Source organism: Trachypithecus francoisi, unplaced genomic scaffold (assembly GCF_009764315.1).
Source record: "Trachypithecus francoisi isolate TF-2019V2 unplaced genomic scaffold, Tfra_2.0 Lachesis_group2, whole genome shotgun sequence".
Lineage (NCBI taxonomy): Eukaryota > Metazoa > Chordata > Mammalia > Primates > Cercopithecidae > Trachypithecus > Trachypithecus francoisi.
In genome coordinates this window covers 119355022-119378671 of record NW_022681465.1, presented here as the reverse complement: position 1 = coordinate 119378671, position 23650 = coordinate 119355022, and the positions used below count along the sequence as shown (strand labels likewise).

At 48.8% G+C, this 23650-nt stretch overlaps 1 protein-coding gene across 2 annotated transcripts in view; it reads left to right on the top strand.

Annotated features, from left to right (window-relative positions):
* Window positions 1-227: 227 nt before the first annotated feature.
* The window catches only part of SH3PXD2B (SH3 and PX domains 2B), a 124152-nt gene continuing 100729 nt past the window's right edge, over window positions 228-23650 (top strand). Inside the window, exon 1 of one of the 2 annotated variants that reach the window (XM_033180305.1) lies at window positions 228-479. In XM_033180305.1, the coding sequence (XP_033036196.1) occupies window positions 405-479 (75 nt within the window). In that variant the 5' untranslated portion in view covers window positions 228-404. The remainder of the gene's footprint in view (window positions 480-23650) is intronic. The other variant, XM_033180306.1, reaches the window with a different exon arrangement.

Sequence of the window (23650 nt, the reverse complement as noted above, 5' to 3'; positions counted from 1 at the left end):
TGCCGGAGCGAGAGTGCGGGAATGAATCCACACGTCAATCAGTGAACGGGCGGCGGGGGCAGGCCAGTCCCCTCCCCAGGCGCGGCGGCTCAGCACCGGGACAAAGGCAGGGCGGGGGCCGGACGTGGCCGGCGGGGGTCGGGGCCGGGCCCTTTAAGGGGGGCGGGCCGGCAGCGCTGGGGGGCGGTGCGGGGGGCGGGCCGGGGGCGGGCGGCGGCGGGCGGGCCCGGCTGAAGTGCGCGCCGAGCACAGGGCGGCGACGGTGGCGGCGGCGTCTCGTGCTCGCCCCTGCTGCGATCGCGTTCCGCTCCAGGTTCCCGACCCGCGGCGGCGCGCCCCCCGTGCTCCCCGCACCCCGCGTCCCCAGCACCCGCGCTCGGCCCGCTGCGGGCAGAGGGGCGGCCATGCCGCCGCGGCGCAGCATCGTGGAGGTGAAGGTGCTGGACGTGCAGAAGCGGCGGGTGCCCAACAAGCATTATGTGAGTGCGGCGCGGCCTCCACGCCCCCTTGAGCCCGCATCCCATCGGGGGCGACCGAGGGCCCCCGGCTCGGAAAACTTCTGCCTCCGGCGCTTCCCGTCCCCTCCTCCCCTGCTCTCCCCTCGGCCCTGCCGCGGCGCTGCCCGGGTCCCTCCCGACTCCTCCTCCCTCCCTCCCCCCTCCCCTCTCCTACCCTCCCCGCTTTTGCCCCGTTCTCCCCCTCCATCCCTTCCTCCCGCCTCGCCCCTCTACTCGCCTCCCTGCGGCTCCTCTACCCCTTTCTGTCTCCTCCGTGTCCCCCCCACCCGTCCTGCTCATCTGTGGAGAAGTCTGGCCCCAGCCGGTGAGGGGGCAGAGACGGAAAGCGGGAGAGAGACAAGCGCCTGTTCTCAGGCCGCCCGCCCTGCCCCTCCTTGTGCAGAGCGCGCAGACCCGCAGTCCCCAGCCACAGGTAGCCCCTCTAGGGATGGCCGAGTTTGACTCCGTTCTTTGGCAAGAGCCGGCCTGGGCAATGGAGGAGATCTCTGGGAATGGATCATTTGAGTGGCTGCACCTTGAAAGGGTTAAAAACATCCACTGCCCCCTCTCTCCAGTAACTTCTGTCTTAAAATGTACGAAAGTTTTCTCCTGGCATCTCCCTCTAGAACATGGGAATCTTGTTTGGAGCTGGCAAGGACTTGAGAAAATGGGACAGTAGCGTCGTTTTGCAGATAGGAAGGCTGAGGCTCAGAGGTTGCAGGTCCTGGAACATAGAGCTGCATTCAGGCTTCCCTCCCTCTAGCAGAGGTGCCTGGTCTGACGGTGACCTGCAGGTGGAAAGTGGCTTCCGCAGCAACCTAGGGGACACGTCTGCAGATTCAGGAGGCCCTGGGACCACCTCGCAGCTTCTAGGTGGAGATAAAGGGAATGTGGGGTGATGGGCCCACATGAGGCCTTGGGGAGGGCCTCATTATGGCAGGGAAGGGGGCTATAGTGTCTCTGGCGGTGAGAAGTGGGCAGTGGCGGAGCCTGGCTACAGAGAAGTTAACCAGGAAGGGAAAAAGAGTAAGAGGGAGGGAAAAAAATCCTAACAAAGAAGTATAGAACAATGAATAGAAAAGGGCGTTGGCTGGCTAAATTAAGCTCCTTGGCCTCCCTGGAAGTCGTCTTCAGATCTTTTTTTTTTTTTTTTTTTGTAAGAACTAATTCTTACAAAGTAGATCTACGTGCCTTCCATGAATAGCTTATGAAATTCTGAAAGGAGATAGCCGGGAACCCACTCCGCGGCGCTCTCCACAAGAAGGGGTGTGCTGTGTGAGTCTATTGTTATTGGCTGGGCAGCCAGTTATTCAGCCCTTAGCCAGGCGGTGGGAAGCTATTTCCTGGACCTGTGGCATCTTTATATAGAGTGAAGTTTCCCTTGATTCCAGAGCTGAGCTAAATTGTCTTTTTTTTTCTTCCTTTTTTAATTTTTTGTTAACTGTTTTCAAATGCTGCCAAATCTTAGTTTCTTGTTTGAGCCTGTTAGCATGTAACTGAGTTTGCCTCTTTGGCATGAAGACAGTCTTCACCAACATGGCAACTGGAGGAAGTCTGGAATTCTCCATGCCACCTCCCACCAGGTCTGTGAGCTGGCAAAACGAAAATAGATACCGCCACCGAGGCCTGGCCATCATTGTCCACGCGCCCTCTTCTGGCCTCTCCTATCACGCCCATATCAGGCAGAGGGCCTTAAGCCCATTTGACAGATGAGAAAACCAGAGCTCCGCAAGGTGAGGTCCCACGCCTACGGTCACAGTCAAGAGCCAAGCAGGGATGTAGATCCAGGCCCACCGGACCCCAAAAGGACCACACCACTTCCCAGATCCGGTACCCCCATAGTTTCTCTGAGCAAAGTCCTCTGAAAAACTGGGAAATCTCTCACATCATTAGTGAAAACCTGGAAGCTTTTCATCCTCCGCTCTGTCAGCTCCATCCTTGCCAGTTTTTTGAAGGTTTTGCACTTTGAGAACCATCTTTTGAAGCGTTCAGCCACTTTTTGGGGGCCCCTTGAGACAAGTTTCTATGTTAAAACATAGATTGGGGTTCAGATCTTGGCCTCCCAGCTTGCAGCTGTGTCTCCTCAGCCTCAGTTTTTTCATCTGTGTAATGGGGAGATAGTGGTGTCCATTTCCTAGGGGAAGCAGCCATATGACAGGCAGGGGTGGAGTGCCCTAAAGGTTAGCTCCCTGCCTGCCTATCCCGAGGAATCTTGTCACTGATTGGGAACATGCCAAAGTCACATGGTGGGGGGGATTCATCAAGAACTTGTTTTTCTGCATGTGGATTTAGTCACTCATGTGATTCAAGGGGCCCTCTCCCTTCTAGCCCAGCCTTCTGGGTTTATCAGATGAGGAGGGGCAATGGGCTGAACTGAAGCCTGAGTCATCCACAGGAACAGAGAACATTTACTGCCCTGATGGCAGGGGCCGGACCCATTAGAAACAGATCCCTGTGGTGGGTCACCACTGCTGCTCCCATGTTCCACCCCAACCCCTCACACAGTCTGGAAAGAGCAGGCATGAAGGCAGCTATTGGAGGGCCTGGACTTTGACTCCCATTTGGTATCCCTCTTTCTGAAGCCACCCTGGAGAGACAGCATCAGCTGGGGAGTTAAACTATTCTGCTGTGTGACCTCGGACTGGTTGGTTTGCCTCTCTGAGCTCTAGCTTCTGTGTAAATACTGCTACATCCCTCAAGGGCAGAGTTTCTCAACCTCAACAGTTTTGACATTTGAGGCTGGATCATGCTTTGTTATAGGGCTGTCCTGTGGATTGTAGGATGTTTAGCAGTATCCCTGGCTTCTACCCAACGAGTCATCCCCCTTCCCAATTGTGACACCCAGAAGGCCTCCAGGCATTGATTGCTACATGTCCTCCTGGAGGCAGCACCACACACATCCCACCCCAGCCACTGCACCATAGAATACAAAGTCAGTCTTTGAGAGTCCTCTTCACTACACCGCCTCATTTCCCACTACCCCTCTCCCCATTTGCAGCCATCTCGGCCACCACCTGTGAGGGACAGGGTCACAGGTGCTGTAGATGTCATTGGAGAACTGCACCCAGAGTTCAGGGCTGCCCATCAGGGCCGGGCCACCTGCTCCCTCTGAAATGGTGCCTTCTCCATGATCGGAATGGCATCCTCTCCAGCCCCAGCCTCAGTCACCCGCAGGCAGAGACATCATCCATGGACCCAGGGGCAGAGCCACAGGCCAGGTCTGGAGAATGCAGGGCCAGAAGCTCCGGGTGCCTCTGAGATCCCGAGAGGTTGATGACAGTGTTCCATGATATTGTTTGTAGAGGGTTTCCCTGGAGCCACCGCCCTCTGTTGGAAGCAGGGAGATGAAGATGTGGGAAGCTGCTGCCTTTCTCTGCCAGCATCTTCCCTGCACTAGAGCCCGAGGGCTTGGGGATGAATGGAGAGGGGCTTTTGAGGGTGACATCCTGGGAGACCCTCCCTAGCTAGCTTGTCTTCAGCTTGAGGGGAGGAAGAAGAGCTCCAGGTAGGATTTGTGAGTTTTATTTGGATCACCCCATTTCCCACACTGGAGAGGGATGTACAGAAGCATTAGTGTCTCCGCAGCAGGGGCCTGGAGATGCTGGCCTGCTCTGTCTCAAGATCTTTAAATGTTAAGAGGAGCAGGATGGTCGGAGTATTTATGGCAGTGAATAACAGTGGTCAAAGTGTCCTCAGTAACCTGAGCAGGGCACTGGGTCCCTTTTACATAGATACATTTTTGATATAGTAATATAATATTCTGTACATATATAGATACATAGAATAAAATAGCTATCTATATCTATATATCTTCCAAGTCATCACATCTCTATATTTTACCATATTTGTTTCAAAATTTTTTATTTTTATTTTTAAGAAATAAAGCGTCGCAGATGCAAAGCCCCCTCTACGCCCACCCGGATGCTGCACCTCCCCTGTAAAACCACTATCCTGCATTTGATGTTGATCATTCCCTTGTACAAAATAGACTAATACATAGGATATTTTCTTTAACAGCTCTCTTGAGGTATAATTTACACACCATAAAATTCACCCATTGTAAGTGTGCAGTTCACTTATTTTTAAAGTAAATTTGCAGAGCTATGCAACCATCACCACAATCCAGTATTATAACATTTCCATCATCTCCAGAAAGATCCCCCACACCCATTTGCCATCAATCCCCTTCCCACCCCAGCCCATGGACCTTTTAATGTTTTTTTCCTTTTTAACATTCCCTAAAATCTTGTATCGTCGTCAATATTTTAAAACTATAAATAAGCGTTACACTTTTGAGATCTGTGTCGATCCAGGTAGCTCCAGTTCATTTTAACTGTTGTTTACTATGGCATTGATGAATATGCCGCTGTTTTTTCAAGCTCGCCCTGGGAACTGTTAGGATGTTTCCGGCAGTTGACTTTCTTACAGCTGCCTCCTTGCACAGGGACCCAAAGTAGAATTGCTGGGTCTTGGGGTTTGTGCGTTTTCAACTTTGTATTTACATCCCCTGGGTTCCCTTTGCTCTCTGTTCTTGCTAACACTCCATTATCATCAGACTTTTCAGTCTTTGCCAATCCAATAGGTGCAAAAGTGGTGCTTGTTCACACCAGCGAGGTTGAACAGCTTTTCATACCTTTATCAGCTATTTGCGTTTCCTCTTCTGTGAATTACCAGTTTTTATCCTTTGCCTCTTTTTTAATATATTGGGTTGTTTGTCTTTTATTGATTGGTGGGATTTATTTACACGTTTGGGATACTGATCCTTCAGGTAATTACATTAGTTTTTTGTTTTCCCCTTGAGGAGTCTGCAGATTCAGAGAGGTGGAGGCGTGTGCCTGAGGTCACACAGCAAGGAGTGGCTGCGTGGGAATTGGGCTAGATGCCCTTGTGTCTGGGAGAGACACAGGGGGACCCTGTGATCCCACCACGGAGCTGACTGACCTTGGATGGGTCACTTAGGCTTCTGGACCCCGGTTTCCCCTTATATGAGATACTGGGGCCATCCCAGGCCCTTCTCTGATCTCACCATTAATTCAGCCCCGACTGAAGAAGTGCAAGCCACTGCCAGCCCTTAGTCATTCTCACTCCGGGAAGCTCTGGGTAGCTTGTGCCCCTGGAGTGATGGCTCTGCAGGCTCTGTGCTGCCAGCCCTGAAACCTCCCTCCTTGATTTGCCAGGCTCCGGAAGCCTGGGGGTCACTGTGCTGAGCAGCTGAGTTTGGAAGAGTAGATCGGGCCCTTAGTAGGCATTGCTGGCATTCTCAGTCCCTTAAGGGGCCTCCCGCAGGTGAGCCCAATGGTCTAGAACAAACCGTGGATCTGCTGCCCACATTAGCTGCATTCTCTTCTCCAGCCCCCAGTTTCCTCCCTCTCCTCCTATCCCTGGCACCCGTTTTGTGGGAACACACAGGGCAGGGCAGCAAAGTTGAGCAGAAAGAACTCGGGTATTAGAGATAAACATCTGGGTTCAAGTTCTGCATGGCCTTGGACAACTGGCTGAATGCCCCCGTTAGTTTTTACATTTGTAAAATAGGGGCAGTGACTTCCTTCTGAGACGATTGTGCAGGCTTTTGGTGATGTATGCACGGAATCTGTACTCCAGCCCTGCTGCTAGGAAGAATAAAACTGCTAGCACATGTCTTTCCAACCCACCGTTACCTTCATGATGAAAAGACCTGGCTTTGAATTCTCCTCAAGCGCTCCTGAGCGGGGTTACCTTGCCCTACATGAGGATCTGTGAAATGGGAATAGTCATAGTGCCTAGCTTACAATGCTGAGCCTCATGGGTGTAAAAGGTACTCAATAAATCACTTGAACCTAGGAGGCAGAGGTTGCAGTGAGCCGAGATCGCGCCACTTCACTCCAGCCTGGGTGACAAAGGGAGACTCTGTCGGCAAAAATAAAATAAAGGTACTCAATAAATGGTAGTCACGAAAAGTGCTATTGATGATAATAATAGTCATGATCTAAATTTCTGCACCACTTTCCTGCCTGCTGCCCGGAAGACATACTACGCGGTTTTCATGGTCTTTTCATTCAAGAGGCATTTTGAGGAGTGCCTGCCCCAGGCTGGGCCCGTGCTGCTGCTGAGATAGACCCCTGGGAGCAAGGCAGAGCCATTCCTACCTACTGCATAGGGGAGTTCTTGTCCTCTACTGTGTCTGTGTCACAAGAGGTAGGGCCCTCTTTAGGCCCCTTGCGTAGGTTTGTCTTTAATGACTATTGCTTTCTTTTGATTGGGAAAATGTAGGTGCTTGTCACACAGGCAAGCTATATATGCCAAGTGAGTGGCAAGCAAAGGGCATTTCTATGTTGATGCTGTCTTTCTGGGATGCTCTGCTAGGGACTTGATCAACCATGCTCCCCCATGCCATCCCCCACCCCATAGGTGCAATGCACCAGCCCCTCAGCTCACCTCACTGGTCATCCTCAATGGGAGGAGCCCCAGCCTGCTCTGGTGCACTTTGTGCTGCTGCAGCTGTCTCAGGGTCAAAAGAGATGGAGCAGTCATATCTTCAAATTATTTAAATGTCAATTTAGTTCAGACTTTAAATCAGTGCCATTCTGTGCCTCTAGTGGGCTGAGAAGTACATCAGACAGCTTGGGTTCAAACCCCTGCTCTGCCACCTACCAACTGTGTGACCTCAGACAAGCCTCTGTGCCTCAGTTTCCTCATCTATAAAATGGGGATAAAAATAGTTCCAATTTCATAGGGCTAATGTGAGAATTAAAGGGGCCTAGCATCTAACTGAGGTTTGACAACGGTAAACTATATTAGGAGTTTACAAACCTAGGGTCATTTATGATCATAAAAGGCTGGTAACCACTTAAAAGTGCATGGGTAAAGAACAAGATAAAACGTGCTATATCCATGAGCTAGAACACCATCAAGATGGTAAAACTGTGTTCCATCTTCTATCACAAGAATATTAAATAGCTAAAGCTGGTTTGCAAAATAGCATGCTCAGGCTGATTTTCACCTGATTACAAACGAAGGATGAAAATAGGAGTCTGTGTAAGCTCAGAAATACAGCTGATAAAATATCATTCCTTTTTTTTTTTCCTGCTTGTCTGTGCTTTTCTGTTTTCCAAATGTTCTGCAATGAACACATATTCTTGTTTTTAGTAAAAATAAAAAAACAGCAAATGCTCATTTTTAAAAAGAAGCTGTGCCAAGCTGGGGCAGCTCCAGCCAGATCCCCACATCCTGTTGCCCCATCCCGTCCCAAAGGGTTCTCCTGTCCTCCTGAGGCAGGCACCAGCCTCAAAGGCTCTTTCCCACTCCTACCGCAGAGGGAGGTCTCTGGATGTGGCTTTCCAGTCCGTGAGCTAGAGAAACAGAAAGCGATGAGTTTAAAATACCACGAGGGAAGGCCTGGGCAGATGCTTTCCTAGTTAAAATGCTCCTTGCTCAGCAATTCCAGGCCCTTCCCCATCGTGCTTGCAGCCAAATAGGGCTAGGAAGAATTGTAGGCTCAAGTTCTGCAGATCTGGCATGGTCTGTACCCTAAGGTCACAGGGCACCAGAAACGTCATCCAGGTTACAGGTGTGCCCTACAACCCACTTCCTTGGGTGTTTCATGCATCCTCTTGCCTCCCACCGGAGGTGCAGGCGAGTCAGCAAGCAGCCCAGTTATCTCACTGCCAAACAAGGAAAGCTAGAGGGACTATGCCATTCCTGCCGTGACACTCACGTCCTGCTTACAAATTGTGCATCCTTTTTTCCTCGGAGAAAGAGCTGTGGTAGAGGGAACGTCAGGAGAGCAGTCTTGCTTTGCGTGACTCAGTTTTCCCCTTTCCCTCAGCAATGAAGCCAGCTGTGGGTCCCCGCAGCTGCAGGAAAGGAACCGCTGCCCCCCGAGCAGCCTGTTAGTCTGGTGGGTTCAACCAGTGAGTTGTGAGCACCCACACATGGCCAAAAGAGAAGACAGGTTTATTGAGAAGGCCCTGTGGCTTCTGCAGGCAGGGCCTGGATTCTAATTTGGTTCTGTCATTCACTCACTGTTGGCCCTGAGCCTTCTCCAGGTAGTAGGGGGCTTTGTTGGGGAGATCCAATGAGCTTTTATGCAGAATGCCTGAGGAGGGGTGCTGCTAGCCTGGGTAACACCCAGAAGCTGAAGCTCTGTGGTGCTTATCCTAGAGCCCTTGTCGGGAGGGTCAACTGGCACCTGGGTGGAGCTGGCATCCTTTGCCCACTGACGTGACATGGGAACCAGCTGACATGACAGACTCAGGAGGCTCAGTGCCTCCAGCTGTGGGCCGGGGGCAGGGCTCAGGTGGCTGCCTGCTCAGGACTCTGCCTCACAGAAACCTGCAGACCTGAGCTCCGCCACAAGCCATCGGCCTCTGCCTCATTCTCCAAACTGCAGGACTTTCTCCTCCCTTATTTGCTGGCCCAGATGCACACCTGCAGGCGGGCATGACTCTCAGCCCAGGGTCATCTTCAGGTGGTAAAGGGAGGAGAGGCTGTGGGCAGAGCTCACCTGCCTACTTCTGCAGCCCCATCTCAGGCTGTGCCAGGGCTGAGGGTGGCCAGAGTTAGCAAATGAAAATGCAGGATGCCCAGTTCAATTTCAATTTCAAATAAACATGCAATATTTGGGACATATTTATGAGAAACAATTACTCGTTGTTTATCTGAAATTCAGATTTTACTGGGCATCCTATTCTTTATCTGGCAAAGCTGCCAGAGCTACCACTTTGGAAAAACAACAGCAACCACCAAGAAAGCTTCATTCTAAGGGCTGGGCATGGTAGTTCATGCCTGTAATCCCAGCACCTTGGGAGACTGAGGCGAGAGGATCTCTTGAGCCCAGGAGTTCAATACCAGCCTGGAGAACATAGTGAGACCTCATCTCTACTAAAAATCAACAAAATTAGCTGGGTGTGATGGTTCTTGCCTGTAATCCCAGCTACTTGGGAGGCTGAGGCAGGAAGATTGCTTGAGCCCAGGAAATGGAGGCTGTAGTGAGCTGTGTTTGCACCACTGCACTCCAGCTTGGGCGATAGAGATGACATGTGGATAGGCAAAGCAGGGATTGAGACCTCAAAAAGGTCAGTGTCCTGACAGGCAGACAGATGCCCTGGGCTTCTGGGGGACCTGGTCCTGGGGAAGGCAGAGGTGACCTGAGGCCAGTCACAAAGCATGGGAGGGATGCTGCCAAGTGGGCAAGGGTAAAGGGGTTATAGGTAGAGAGAACAAGAGGGCAAAGAAATGGAAACCCTGGCACATGGCGTGTTTGAAAAAGCAGGAGAAGATGGCCGAATAGGAACAGCTCCAGTCTCCAACTCCCAGCGCGAGCGACACAGAAGACCGGTGATTTCTGCATTTTCAACTGAGGTACTGGGGTCATCTCGCTAGGGAGTGCCGGACAATCGGTGCGGGTCAGCTGCTGCAGCCTGACCAGCGTGAGCTGAAGCAGGGCGAGCATCGCCTCACCTGGAAGCGCAAGGGGGAAGGAAATCCCTTTTCCTAGCCAGGGAACTGAGACACACACCACCTGGAAAATCGGGTAACTCCCACCCCAATACTGCGCTTTAAGGAAACAGGCACACCAGGAGAATATATCCCACACCTGGCCGGGAGGGTCCCACGCCCGGAGCCTCCCTCACTGCTAACACAGCCGTCTGCGGCGATCTATCCGCAAGGCAGCAGCGAGGCTGGGGGAGGGGCGCCCGCCATTGCTGAGGCTTAAGTAGGTAAACAAAGCCGCTGGGAAGCTCGAACTGGGTGGAGCTCACAGCAGCTCAAGGAAGCCTGCCTGTCTCTGTAGACTCTACCGCTGCGGACAGCGCACAGCTGCAGTCCATTAGGGGAAAGAGCGGGCCGCTGCAGACCCGAACAACTTTGTCTGACGGCTTTGGGGAGAGCCGTGGATCTCCTAACGTGGAGGTTGAGATCTGAGAACGGACAGACTGCCTGCTCAGGTGGGTCCCTGACCCCTGAGTAGCCTAGCTGGGAGACATCCCCCACTAGGGGCAGTCTGATACCCCACACCTCACAGGGTGGCGTCACCCCTGAGAGGAAACTTCCAAAGAAAGAATCAGACAGGTACACTCGCTGTTCAGCAATATTCTATCTTCAGCAACCTCTGCTGCTGATACCCAGGCAAACAGGGTCTGGAGTGGACCTCAAGCAATCTCTAAGAGACCAACAGACAGTCCTTCTGACTGTCAGACGGAAAACTATCAAACAGGAAGGACACCTATACCAAAACCCCATCAGTACGTCACCATCATCAAAGTCCAGAGACAGATAAAACCACAAAGATGGGAAGAAGCAGGGCAGAAAAGCTGGAAATTCAAAAAATAAGAGCGCATCTCCCCCTGCAAAGGGCGCGCAGCCCATCGCCAGCAACGGATCAAAGCTGGTCAGAGAATGACTTTGACGAGATGAGAGAAGAAGGCTTCAGTCCATCAACCTCTCAGAGCTAAAGGAGGAATTACGTACCCAGCGCAAAGAAACTAAAAATCTTGAAAAAAAAGTGGAAGAATTGACAGCTAGACTAATAATGCAGAGAAGATCATAAACGAAATGACAGAGATGAAAACCATGACACGAGAAATACGTGACAAATGCACAAGCTTCGGTAACCGACTCGATCAACTGGAGGAAAGAGTATCAGCGATTGAGGATCAAATGAATGAAATGAAGCGAGAAGAGAAAACCAAAAGAAAAAAGAAGAAAAAAATGAACAAAGCCTGCAAGAAGTATGGGATTATGTAAAAGACCAAATCTACGTCTGATTGGGGTGCCTGAAGTGAGGGGGAAAATGGAACCAAGTTGGAAAACACTCTTCAGGATATCATCCAGGAGAACTTCCCCAACCTAGTAGGGCAGGCCAACATTCAAATTCAGGAAATACAGAGAACGCCACAAAGATACTCCTCCAGAAGAGCAACTCCAAGACACATAATTGCCAGATTCACCAAAGTTGAAATGAAGGAAAAAATCTTAAGGGCAGCCAGAGAGAAAGGTCGGGTTACCCACAAGGGAAGCCCATCAGAATAACAGCAGACCTCTCGGCAGAAACTCTACAAGCCAGAAGAGAGTGGGGGCCAATATTCAACGTTCTTAAAGAAAAGAATTTTCAACCGAGAATTTCATATCCAGCCAAACTAAGCTTCATCAGTGAAGGAGAAATAAAATCCTTTACAGATAAGCAAATGCTTAGAGATTTTGTCACCACCAGGCCTGCCTTACAAGAGACCCTGAAGGAAGCCCTAACATGGAAAGGAACAACCGGTACCAGCCATTGCAAAAACATGCCAAAATGTAAAGACCATCGAGGCTAGGAAGAAACTGCATCAACTAACGAGCAAAATAACCAGTTAATATCATAATGACAGGATCAAGTTCACACATAACAATATTAACCTTAATGTCAATGGACTAAATGCTCCAATTAAAAGACACAGACTGGCAAACTGGATAAAGAGTCAAGACCCATCAGTCTGCTGTATTCAGGAGACCCATCTCACATGCAGAGACATACATAGGCTCAAAATAAAGGATGGAGGAAGATCTACCAAGCAAATGGAGAACAAAAAAAAGCAGGGGTTGCAATCCTAGTCTCTGATAAAACAGACTTTAAACCATCAAAGATCAAAAGAGACAAAGAAGGCCATTACATAATGGTAAAGGGATCAATTCAACAGGAAGAGCTAACTCTCCTAAATATATATGCACCCAATACAGGAGCACCCAGATTCATAAAGCAAGTCCTTAGAGACCTACAAAGAGACTTAGACTCCCATACAATAATAATGGGAGACTTCAACACTCCACTGTCAACATTAGACAGATCAACGAGACAGAAAGTTAACAAGGATATCCAGGAATTGAACTCATCTCTGCACCAAGCGGACCTAATAGACATCTATAGAACTCTCCACCCCAAATCAACAGAATATACATTCTTCTCAGCACCACATCACACTTATTCCAAAATTGACCACATAATTGGAAGTAAAGCACTCCTCAGCAATGTACAAGAACAGAATTATAACAAACTGTCTCTCAGACCACAGTGCAATCAAACTAGAACTCAGGACTAAGAAACTCAATCAAAACCGCTCAACTACATGGAAACTGAACAACCTGCTCCTGAATGACTACTGGGTACATAACGAAATGAAAGCAGAAATAAAGATGTTCTTTGAAACCAATGAGAACAAATACAACATACCAGAATCTCTGGGACACATTTAAAGCAGTGTGTAGAGGGAATTTATAGCACTAAATGCCCACAAAGAAAGCAGGAGATCTAAAATTGACACTCTAACATCACAATTAAAAGAACTAGAGAGGCAAGAGCAAACACATTCAAAAGCTAGCAGAAGGCAAGAAATAACTAAGATCAGAGCAGAACTGAAGGAGATAGAGACACAAAAAACCCTCCAAAAAATCAATGAATCCAGGAGTTGGTTTTTTGAAAAGATAAACAAATTGACAGACCGCTAGCTAGACTAATAAAGAAGAAAAGAGAGAAAATCAATAGACGCAATAAAAAATGATAAAGGGGATATCACCACTGACCCCACAGAAATACAAACAACCATCAGAGAATACTATAAATGCCTCTACGCAAATCAACTAGAAAATCTAGAAGAAATGGATAATTTCCTGGACACTTACACTCTCCCAAGACTAAACCAGAAGAAGTTGAATCCCTGAATAGGCCAATCAGCTCTGAAATTGAGGCAACAATTAATAGCCTACCCACCAAAAAAGTCCAGGACCAGATGGATTCACAGCTGAATTCTACCAGAAGTACAAAGAGGAGCTGGTACCATTCCTTCTGAAACTATTCCAATCAATAGAAAAAGAGGGAATCCTCCCTAACTCTTTTTATGAGGCCAACATCATCCTGATACCAAAGCCTGGCAGAGACACACAAAAAAGAGAATTTTAGACAATATCCCTGATGAACATCGATGCAAAAATCCTCAATAAAATACTGGCAAACCGGATTCAGCAGCACATCAAAAAGCTTATCCACCATGATCAAGTGGGCTTCATCCCTGGGATGCAAGGCTGGTTCAACATTCGCAAATCAATAAACGTAATCCAGCATATAAACAGAACCAAAGACAAGAACCACATAATTATCTCAATAGATGCAGAAAAGGCTTTTGACAAAATTCAACAGCCTTTATGCTAAAACGCTCAATAAATTTGGTATTATGGAACGTACCTCAAAATAATAAGAGCTATTTATGACAAACCCACAGCTAATATCATACTGAATGGGCAAAAACTGGAAAAATTCCTTTGAAAACTGGCACAAGACAGGGATGCCCTCTCTCACCACTCCTATTCAACATAGTGTTGGAAGTTCTGGCTAGGGCAATCAGGCAAGAGAAAGAAATCAAGGGTATCCAGTTAGGAAAAGAAGAAGTCAAATTGTCCCTGTTTGCAGATGACATGATTGTATATTTAGAAAACCCCATCGTCTCAGCCCAAAATCTCCTTAAGCTGATAAGCAACTTCAGCAAAGTCTCAGGATACAAAATTAATGTGCAAAAATCCCAAGCATCTTATACACCAGTAACAGACAAGCAGAGAGCCAAATCAGGAATGAACTTCCATTCACAATTGCTTCAAAGAGAATAAAATACCTAGGAATCCAGCTTACAAGGGATGTAAAGGACCTCTTCAAGGAGAACTACAAACCACTGCTCAGTGAAATCAAAGAGGACACAAACAAATGGAGAACATACCATGCTCATGGATAGGAAGAATCAATATCGTGAAAATGGCCATACTGCCCAAGGTGATTTATAGATTCAATGCCATCCCCATCAAGCTACCAATGAGTTTCTTCACAGAATTGGAAAAAACGCTTTAAAGTTCATATGGAACCAAAAAAGAGCCCGCATTGCCAAGACAATCCTAAGTCAAAAGGACAAAGCTGGAGGCGTCACGCTACCTGACTTCAAACTATACTACAAGGCTACAGTAACCAAAACAGCATGGTACTGTACCACAACAGAGATATAGACCAATGGAACAGAACAGAGTCCTCAGAAATAATACCACACATCTACAGCCATCTGATCTTTGACAAACCTGAGAGAAACAAGAATGGGGAAAGGATTCCCTATTTAATAAATGGTGCTGGGAAAATTGGCTAGCCATAAGTAGAAAGCTGAAACTGGATCCTTTCCTTACCCCTTATACGAAAATTAATAGATGGATTAGAGACTTAAATGTTAGACCTAATACCATAAAAAACCTAGAAGAAAATCTAGGTAGTACCATTCAGGACATAGGCATGGCAAGGACTTCATGTCTAAAACACCAAAAGCACGGCAGCAAAAGCAAAAATTGACACATGGGATCTAATTAAACTAAAGAGCTTTTGCACAGCAAAAGAAACTACCATCAGAGTGAACAGGCAACCTACAGAATGGGAAAAAATTTTTGCAACCTACTCATCTGACAAAGGGCTAATATCCAGAATCTACAAAGAACTCCAACAATATACAAGAAAAAACAAACAACCCCATCAAAAAGTGGGAAAGGATATGAACAGACATTTCTCAAAAGAAGACATCCATACAGCCAACAGACACATGAAAAATGCTCATCATCACTCGCATCAGAGAAATGCAAATCAAAACTACAATGAGATACCATCTCACACCAGTTAGAATGGCAATCATTAAGAAGTCAGAAACAACAGTGTTGGAGAGGATGTGGAGAAATAGGAACACTTTTACACTGTTGGTGGGATTGTAACTAGTTCAACCATTATGGAAAACAGTATGGCGATTCCTCAAGGATCTAGAACTAGATGTACCATATGACCCAGCATCCCACTACTGGGGTATATCCCAAAGGTTATAATTACTCTACTACAAAGACACATGCACACGTATGTTTTTGCGGCACTATTCACAATAGCAAAGACTTGGAATCAACCCAAATGTCCATCTGTGACAGACTGGATTAAGAAAATGTGGCACATATACACCATGGAATACTATGCAGCCATAAAAAGGATGAGTTTGCATCCTTTGTAGGGACATGGATGCAGCTGGAACCATCATTCTTAGCAAACTATCACAAGAAGAGAAAACCAAACACCGCATGTTCTCACTCATAGGTGGGAACTGAACAATGAGATCACTTGGACTCGGGAAGGGGAACATCACACACTGGGCCTATCATGGGGGGTGGAGGAGGGAGGGATTGCATTGGGAGTTATACATGATATAAAAGTCATGCACATGTACCCTAGAACTTAAAGTATAATAAAAATATATATATATATAAAAAAAAAAAAAAAAAAAAAAAGAAAAAGCAGGAGAGGTTTGAATAATGGAAATGAAGCTCTGTCGGTAGGTGGGGGCCAGAAGGACCTAGGGGCTCCTGGCTGGCTTGAGAACCACAGGAGAGAAGGCATGGGCCCCCCTCAGGAAGGCCATAGCTCCAGTACAGCACACGAACGCTGAGGCCAGGGCTCGGGGCCAGAGGCAGTCCAGGATGCAAGTCACTGGAGTAGTGGGAGGAGCTGGTACTCAGAAGCACTTCCCTGGCTTGAGGGGTGGGTAGAAGAGCCCTTCATGGGTGAATCCAGGGAGCAGAGCACAGACAGACCCCAGGAGCCCCTGTCCAAATGGGGAGCCATGTGCAGACAGTGGAGATGGAAGCAGAGAGGGAAAAAGAGAGGGAAGAAAGTTATTAGAGAGGATTCTGCAAGCCAGTAGTAATCCTGAAATTCCAGGGCAATTAAATAACTCCAAATTTGTTTTCTTCCCAAGATTCAACAGTAATATTTTATTATTAACTATAGAAGAGCTGTCATTTATCTGAGCACTTACTGTGTACTCAAGGCTTTTCATGCTTTATGTCTTTGAATCCACATAGGAGCTCTGTGAGATAAGGAGTATTAGTCAGAATCCTGGGATTGCATGTGACAGAAACAGACCTGGTTAGCTTAAGCCAAACAGAATGTATTAGAAAGGTGGGGCTGGCAGAATCGGGGAAAGCTCAGCACCCAGTCTTGGAAAGAACGTGGGCAGCTGGAGCCATCCAGGGAGTGGGAGCTCCAGTAGGTATTAGGACATCGCCAGGCAGGCAGCTGATCCATCCATTTGCAGACCTTTTAGCCACTCAAGAGTCCAGTTCCAGGAGAGACCCTGACTGGCCCAGCCAGATTACCTGACCCTATGGGCCAGGAGTGAGTGGGATATTAAGATTGACAATCCCACTGAAATCACAGGTAGTGAGAAGGATAGTTGTGGAAGGAGATTCAGGGCCCTGTTGCTGGGAGAAGGGGGCATGGAGCTTGGGCAGACAAAAACAATACATGTCTGCTACGTGGATGCTGTTATTAGCCCGTTTCACAAATGTGGAAACTGAGGCTTAGAAAGGTGAAGCAGTTTGCCAGGATCACTCTTGGCTTCCCTGCCTATCACTGACTGTTAATAAGGGGACAGTCACTTTCCCAGCCCCCACCTCCATCCTGAAGGGAGAAGTTGCCTTCAAGCACATAAGTATGGTATTTTCTGTTTTGCTTAATTAAGCAGAATCGCATGGCCCCCCGCCCGCTGTGCTGGCAAAGAAAGCTAGAACCCACACAGTGGCGTCACCATTTCCTCCTCCTCAGCCAAGGTGTGAATCAGCAGCCTGTGGCTTCAGGCCACTGTTGGCTTCTAGTCAGTTCCACAGATGTGGGTTTATTGTCTGCCCTGGGCCGGCTCTGGCCCAGAGCCGGAGAGGCTTAGATGACCAGGCACAGTCTTGTCCTCACGGAGGTCACCGTCTGTTCAGAATGCATCTCCATAGGATAAGGGCTGCAACAGGGGCTGGAGTACCCATTCCTGCTGGGATAGAGAGGTGCCCTATCAGCTGGGTTCAAAAGCAAAGAGGTGTTCAGGAGCTGGGAAAGCCGACTAGCAGTGGGGTTCTTTACGTGGGTGGAATTCAGAGGGTCCTTGAAGGTGGAAGGGGAAGAATTACATCTTAATTTTCACTAACCTCCAACTGAAATTTAGCATTGCCTTCTGTTATGAATGAAGGCAGCAACCTGCAGTGATATTAGTAATACATGTGACTTTGTCACCAATAGCGATTCCCTGATATTTTCATCTCACTTGACCGTCATTGCATGGATCCCCGGAGAGCATCTTTACTCCTTACGACTTCCAAGTTGTGGTGTCATTAGACCCACCACTAGGTTCTGTTATTTGTGGTTTTAATACAAATGTACATATAGTCATAATTTTGTTTTTTGAAACATTTTGATAACTATAATTCAGTATCATTAGTTTCATTTGGGATCGATGTGTTTTACTCATTTTAAATCATTCTGAGAAGGGGTCCGTGGGTTTCCTCAGATGCCAGAGAGATTCATGGCTCCAAAAAATGATGAAAGACCCCTGGGTGGAAGAGGTGGAACTTGTGAGCCAGATGGCATGGGTTGGACCTGGCTCTGCCATGTGTGATCTGGAGTCAGTGACTGAACCTCTCCGTGCTTCAGTTTCCTCTTCTATAAAATGAGGCTAACAAGAGTATCTACTGTGGATTATTGACGTAGAGGGTTTAGAGCCCTTCCTGGCATGTAGAAGTGCTGAATAAATTACCTGTCCTTATTGTCTTTACCATCATCATCATCATTATCGTTTATCTGATTAGTGATGTGTGTTTTTAGTAAGCAGGTCCCAAATGATGTGACACAGGCCATCTGGAATGACCACATATTAAGAAACAGACTCTAATTAAGGAGGTACTCCTTAAAATTGATAGCTGTTTTCCCCCAAAGATTTACATATTTGGATATTCAGAGTATGGTAACTTAAACAATGTTCAAAGTAGCCTATATGTTTATCGTTGGAGGCATGATTAAATAAATGATATATGTAGCCTTACAATGGACTATAAAAGTGGTGTGTCCAAAGGATGTTTGATGAAATGGGGAAATGCCCACCATCTCATGCAAATGGAAAAAACCGAATCATATATACAGTGTGATCTTAATTTGGAAAAATATTTCTATGCATAGGAAAAGGGTCTGAGAAGAAGTGTGCCCAAAGCATCATCTCTGATGGTGGAAACGTGGACAGTTTTTAAGACCTCTGACTCTGCAATCAGCCCGTTTGATTCCTAGCTTGAATAAGTTACCCACCCTCCTTGGGCCTTACTTCTGCCACTGCAGAATGGAAACAACAGGACAGCGCAACCTCATAGGATTGCTAAGATAGAGCACATTAAGCACATTCTAGACTCTTAAATGTTGTTAGTGATTACAGTAAATTGTCTGCATTTTATTTATTATCCAAGTTTTCTCTAGAGGGGAGAGGACAGTGTAGGATGGCATAAAAGTCCACACAGGGCTCAAACTGGGACAGGGGCAGGGATTAGTCTCTGGCAGATTAGGAGCCCAACAAGGGAGGGGTCCAGGAGTGACTAAGCATACCCACAGAATCTGGCCTTCAGGAACTACATGTGATTTCATGGAGGAATCCCTTCTCCTCCTCTATGACACCCCTAAAAGATGGCTGTCCCCAGGGTCTGAGAGCATACTCCCTTTACATTTCTATCTAGTTCTCTTCTCCCTCTCCTGACCCCAAGCTCAGTGCAAAGGGAGGATGAGGCTGGATTCAGTTCGTACATTGTCAAGAGAGTATCCTAGACCAGTCTAGTTGGCCTGTTTCTGTGCGACCCTTCCGTTACCTCACCAGGGTACCCAGCTTTAATGCTGAGGCCCCAGTGGACCAATCCCATCATGACACGTACACATTGAGTTCATCATCGTCTAGGGTGTGACCCCCCCCATTTTGTGTTCTGGGCCTGGCCTAGAATAAATGCCCAGCCCAAGTGTGTTTCTTGAATAAAGCCATTAACTGCTTGGGCCCTGACAGTCCCAAGGTCCCATGATTCTAAGGCAATGGCCACTGACGTCCTTGGTGCTGAGACAGAATCACACGAGATGATGCCCTGCTGGCCCCAGGCCGAGCAGTCAGTGTGTCATCGTGGTTAAGCTGCAGGCTTTGGAGGCAGCCAGGCCTGAGTACAAACCCTGGCTTTGTCACTTTCCAGTTATATGATTTGGGCCAGGTTACTTAACCTCTCAGAACCTCAGTATCTTCTTCATCTCTAAATGAGGGGGAAGGAGGGTCATCGCTGTGCCTGCTACTGAAATGAAGAGTACTAATTCTTAGTCTAGTTCAGTGGACACAGATGAGGTCCTCTAGCCCCTGGGATGCTGTTAGGTTGAACCATATGAAATTGTCAGTATTTTGCCCATAAAAATGGCAATTTCACTTGGTTCATCCTAATGTTTTAGGATTGATTTGGGCCTGTGGAGCTCACTCTGCTTACATGGAAGGGGGTCATAAGCCACCCCTGTAGCAGGGGTGTTACAGACAGAATCCCATTTACACTTTACAGCAGCCCCCGAGAGACAGGTTCTTAGCACCCCCCTTTTACAGATGGGAAAACGGAGCCTCCTAACTAGCTTCTCTAGGACCCCCACTTAAGTAGTGTAGTCGGGATTGAACCCAGGTCTGTCCAGCTCAGAGTCTGTCACTTCCACCATTGCTGTCTTGAGACTTGGTTTCCTTTTGCATGTAGCATGGCCTTGCCTCGCAGCTAGGAGAGCCCTGGACATTCCCTAGGATGCCCTGGCCTGGGACCTGGTGGCTCCCTACTGAGATTCCCCATGATTCAGCCAGTCTGAGCCCCAGTTTCTAGCCCTAATTGGGAGCTTGGGTTTGAACTGTCTTGACTTCTGCAGTTTTCTGCTCTGACATTTTTGGCTTTGGTTGTGGGGCTGAAAGGTGAGAGGATGACATGTGTCAGTTCTCCTTCTGCACTTTGGGGATGTTCTCCCTGAACTCTCCTGCCTGCTTGTTAAATGCAAGTCCCAGCACCCAGACTCTGGATCCAGGCATAGCATCCCCAGGTCCCGCCCTTGCCCACAGCCCCATCGATGCAGGGCCAACATGGCTGCTGGAGGCAGGAGGCCAGACCTGGGGGATGTGGGGTGGGGTGGCAGAAACCCAGGCAGGTGATTGTGTAGGAGGACTTGCAGGATTGCTGTTCTGTCCTTGAAGACAGCTTTGATGCTACTGCCTTGTGCATAGTGGGTGCTCTTGTTGGCGGCTCCATTCACTCTGGACAGCTCTGTCAACACGAGAGAGGCCCTCACTTGAAATATTTCACCCAGGTCTGTTTCCTTCATTGCCCAGGCTCCTCTGAGGCCTGGCAGCCTTGGAGATCTCAACGAGCCCTAAGTGCTTGCCCTGGAGACTTTCCTAGAAAGCCAGCCTTCAGGTTGGTTCCGGCTGAGCCTGGGCTCCAGCTGCCAGCACCTCTGCTTGCCATTGGAAAGTTCCCCACGCCGTCTCGCGCCAGATGTGTGCGAGTAGCAGTGCGTGAGCTGGCAGCCAGAGGCCTGGGCTGGAGCTGCACGCCTGGAGCAGGGAGTGTTTCCACCAGCCCAGTGTCTCAGTCGGCAAGAGTGGAGGTGCCTGGCCTGGCCAGCCCTGGAAATAGTTCCTGCTGCCCATGCCGCTGGATAAGATTCCATCAGTTAGGGGAGCCCAGAGGGCGGGCAGCTCTGTGTGTGTGTGTGTGTGTGTGTGTGTGTGTGTGCATGCGCGCACATACCTGGTTTTTGCAGCTTGACATTCCCGACTTGTCCTCTTAACATATCTCACTTTGCAAGATTTGAGTTGGCCCAAGGAAGGTGGTTACTCGGTTGGAGCCTCCAGTGTCTAATCTCCGTAATGGGTTTTTAGTGATGGCCCTGGAAGCTGTCTGTGACCAGATGGTGTGCCAAGCACCTGACATGCATTAGCGCCTTTAGCCCTCAGCCAACCCTATAAAGTACGTACTGTTCTCTCCATTTTCCAGGTGTGAAGAAATGGAAGCTCGGAGCTGTGAGGTGACTTGCAAAGTCACAGCAGCATCAGGCTATAGAGGCAAGATTCATAGTCGGGTAGTCTAAAGCCGATGCCTGTGGGGTTTGGTTTTTTGGGGTTTTTTTTTTTTTTCCTGCTTTTTCTGTTTCTGTGGCCCAGGCTGGAGTGCAGTGGCGTGATCTTGGCTCACTGCAACCTCCACCTCCCGGGTTCAAGTGATTCTCCCGCCTCAGCCTCCTGAGTAGCTGGGACTACAGGCGCGCACCACCACAGGCCGGCTAATTTTTGTATTTTTAGTAGAGACAGGGTTTGACCATATTGGTCAGGCTAGTCTCGAACTCCCGACCTCAGGTGATCCGCCCGCCTCGGCCTCCCAAAGTGCTGGATTACAGGCGTGAGCCACCATGCCCAGGCATCTTTTTTACAGGCGTGAACTACCACGCCCGCCGTCTTTTTTTTTTTTTTTTTTTTAATGACATTAAAGAGTGATTGTTATTTTTTATTTTTTAGTTTACGTGGATGCTGTAAAATTCCCTTTTGTGGTTTAACGCAGTAAAATTTCTTTTTTTGGTGTAGCATCTTATGATGTGTAGGTTCCTGTAACCTCCACTACAGAACAATTCCAACACCCCAAAGAATTCCCTCAGCTTTCCTGTCTCTGACATGCAATGAGATGAGACATTCCCCCTGGAGTTTCAGTTGCTCCTGGGGATCCTGTTTTTCGCCATTACCTCTTCGGAGAAACCCTGGGGTGGAATGTGAACTTCTGTTTTTGGGTTGGGTCCCATGCCTGCGTTCCCTCTGTGACAAAGCCCGCTTTGTTTCTGGTACCCTTGGCAATAGAGCTGTTCATTCAGCTATTTCACGAGCATTGTTACTCTCTGGACACACAGAGCCTTGAGTGAGGTCACCTTGGTTTTTGACTGTGTGGCCCTGTTTCGGCTTTTTGTCTCTTTTACCAGACATTTCCTGAGAGCTCATTGTCACCAGGCACTGGGGGGACCATGGTGAATAGACAAACCCGGCCCTGCCCCTGAGGGCCCCCAGGATAGTGGGGGTACAGTAATACAAACAGACCAGCACCCCTAGAGGAACAGGCTCTGAGAGAAGGTGGCCCTAGCCCTGTGGGAACTCCGAGAATGGGAGCTAGACTGAGACTTGGGGTGTCCAGGAAGGCTTCCAAGGAGAGGTGACTTCTAGGCTGATGCTAGAGAAGTGAAGAGGAACTGAGCAGGGAAAGGAGAGGAAGTGTTCCCGCCAGAGGCAGTGGCAGACATTGAGCCCTGGAGGCAAGAGAAAGCCAGCCAGGCCGGAGCAGAGAGGGGCAGGCTGCAGAGGCCCCTAAGCCCCACGTTGTGCCTGTGTGGTGTGTTCTCCTTCTCGCTGGAGGCCCTTCTAGCAGAGCCTGGTGCACAGTAGGTCTCTGTGTATATGCCGAATAAATGAATGAATGAATGAATGAGCTGAAGAGTTTGAGGCAGCGGGAGAGAGATCAGATTCCCACTTTGGAGGCTGCTCCTCTCCCCCTACTCCTACCCCCATTTCCCCATTTGGCACACCTCTGCACACAGGGATAGGCAGAGCCCTCAGCTCAACCAGCCACTGGAGCCTTCGCTGCGTGCTCTGTGGACACAGCACAGTAGGAACACAGCCCTGAAGCTAGAGCGTCTCATCTGACGCGAGACACCACAAGCACTTGTATTTGGGCCCTCATCCAAGCATTCACTTAATTGAAAAAATTGGGGGGAAAAAATATTGGCAGCCTGCCACCTCCAGTGTGTCACTTGCTGCAGAGTCTGAGCTTGGTGATTCCTGGCGCTGATGTGGAGATCGGAAAGTTCTGGCCTGGGGCCAGGAGACCCAAGGCCCTGGGATGCTGGGAGAAGAAAGTGAAGAGGCTTTGGAGGCTGGCAGGGCTGGGAATGGATCTCATGTCACCCACTTCCCAGCCTCTCGACCTTAGGCGCAGCATGGCTCTGTGCCTCAGTTTCCTCCTCTCCCCCTTCAGCACTTCTGGTGGTGATGCTGCTGTGGGGTGTTGGGAAATCAAACAAACTTTGGGTGCTGCAGTTCCAAAAAGAGGTTGGAGGGGCTGACCTGTATAGGCCAGATGTTGGGCACAAAGCTAGGGACAGTCAACAGATCAGAACCAAAGGGAACCCAGGGTCTCCACGAAGAATGACAGAGTCAGGTTTCCCGTTAGTCAAGCCCGTGGAGCTCCCTCCGACCGCCCTGCCCTCTCCTCGCTCTCCATCTCTCCCTTGCCCTTGTTTCTTGCCC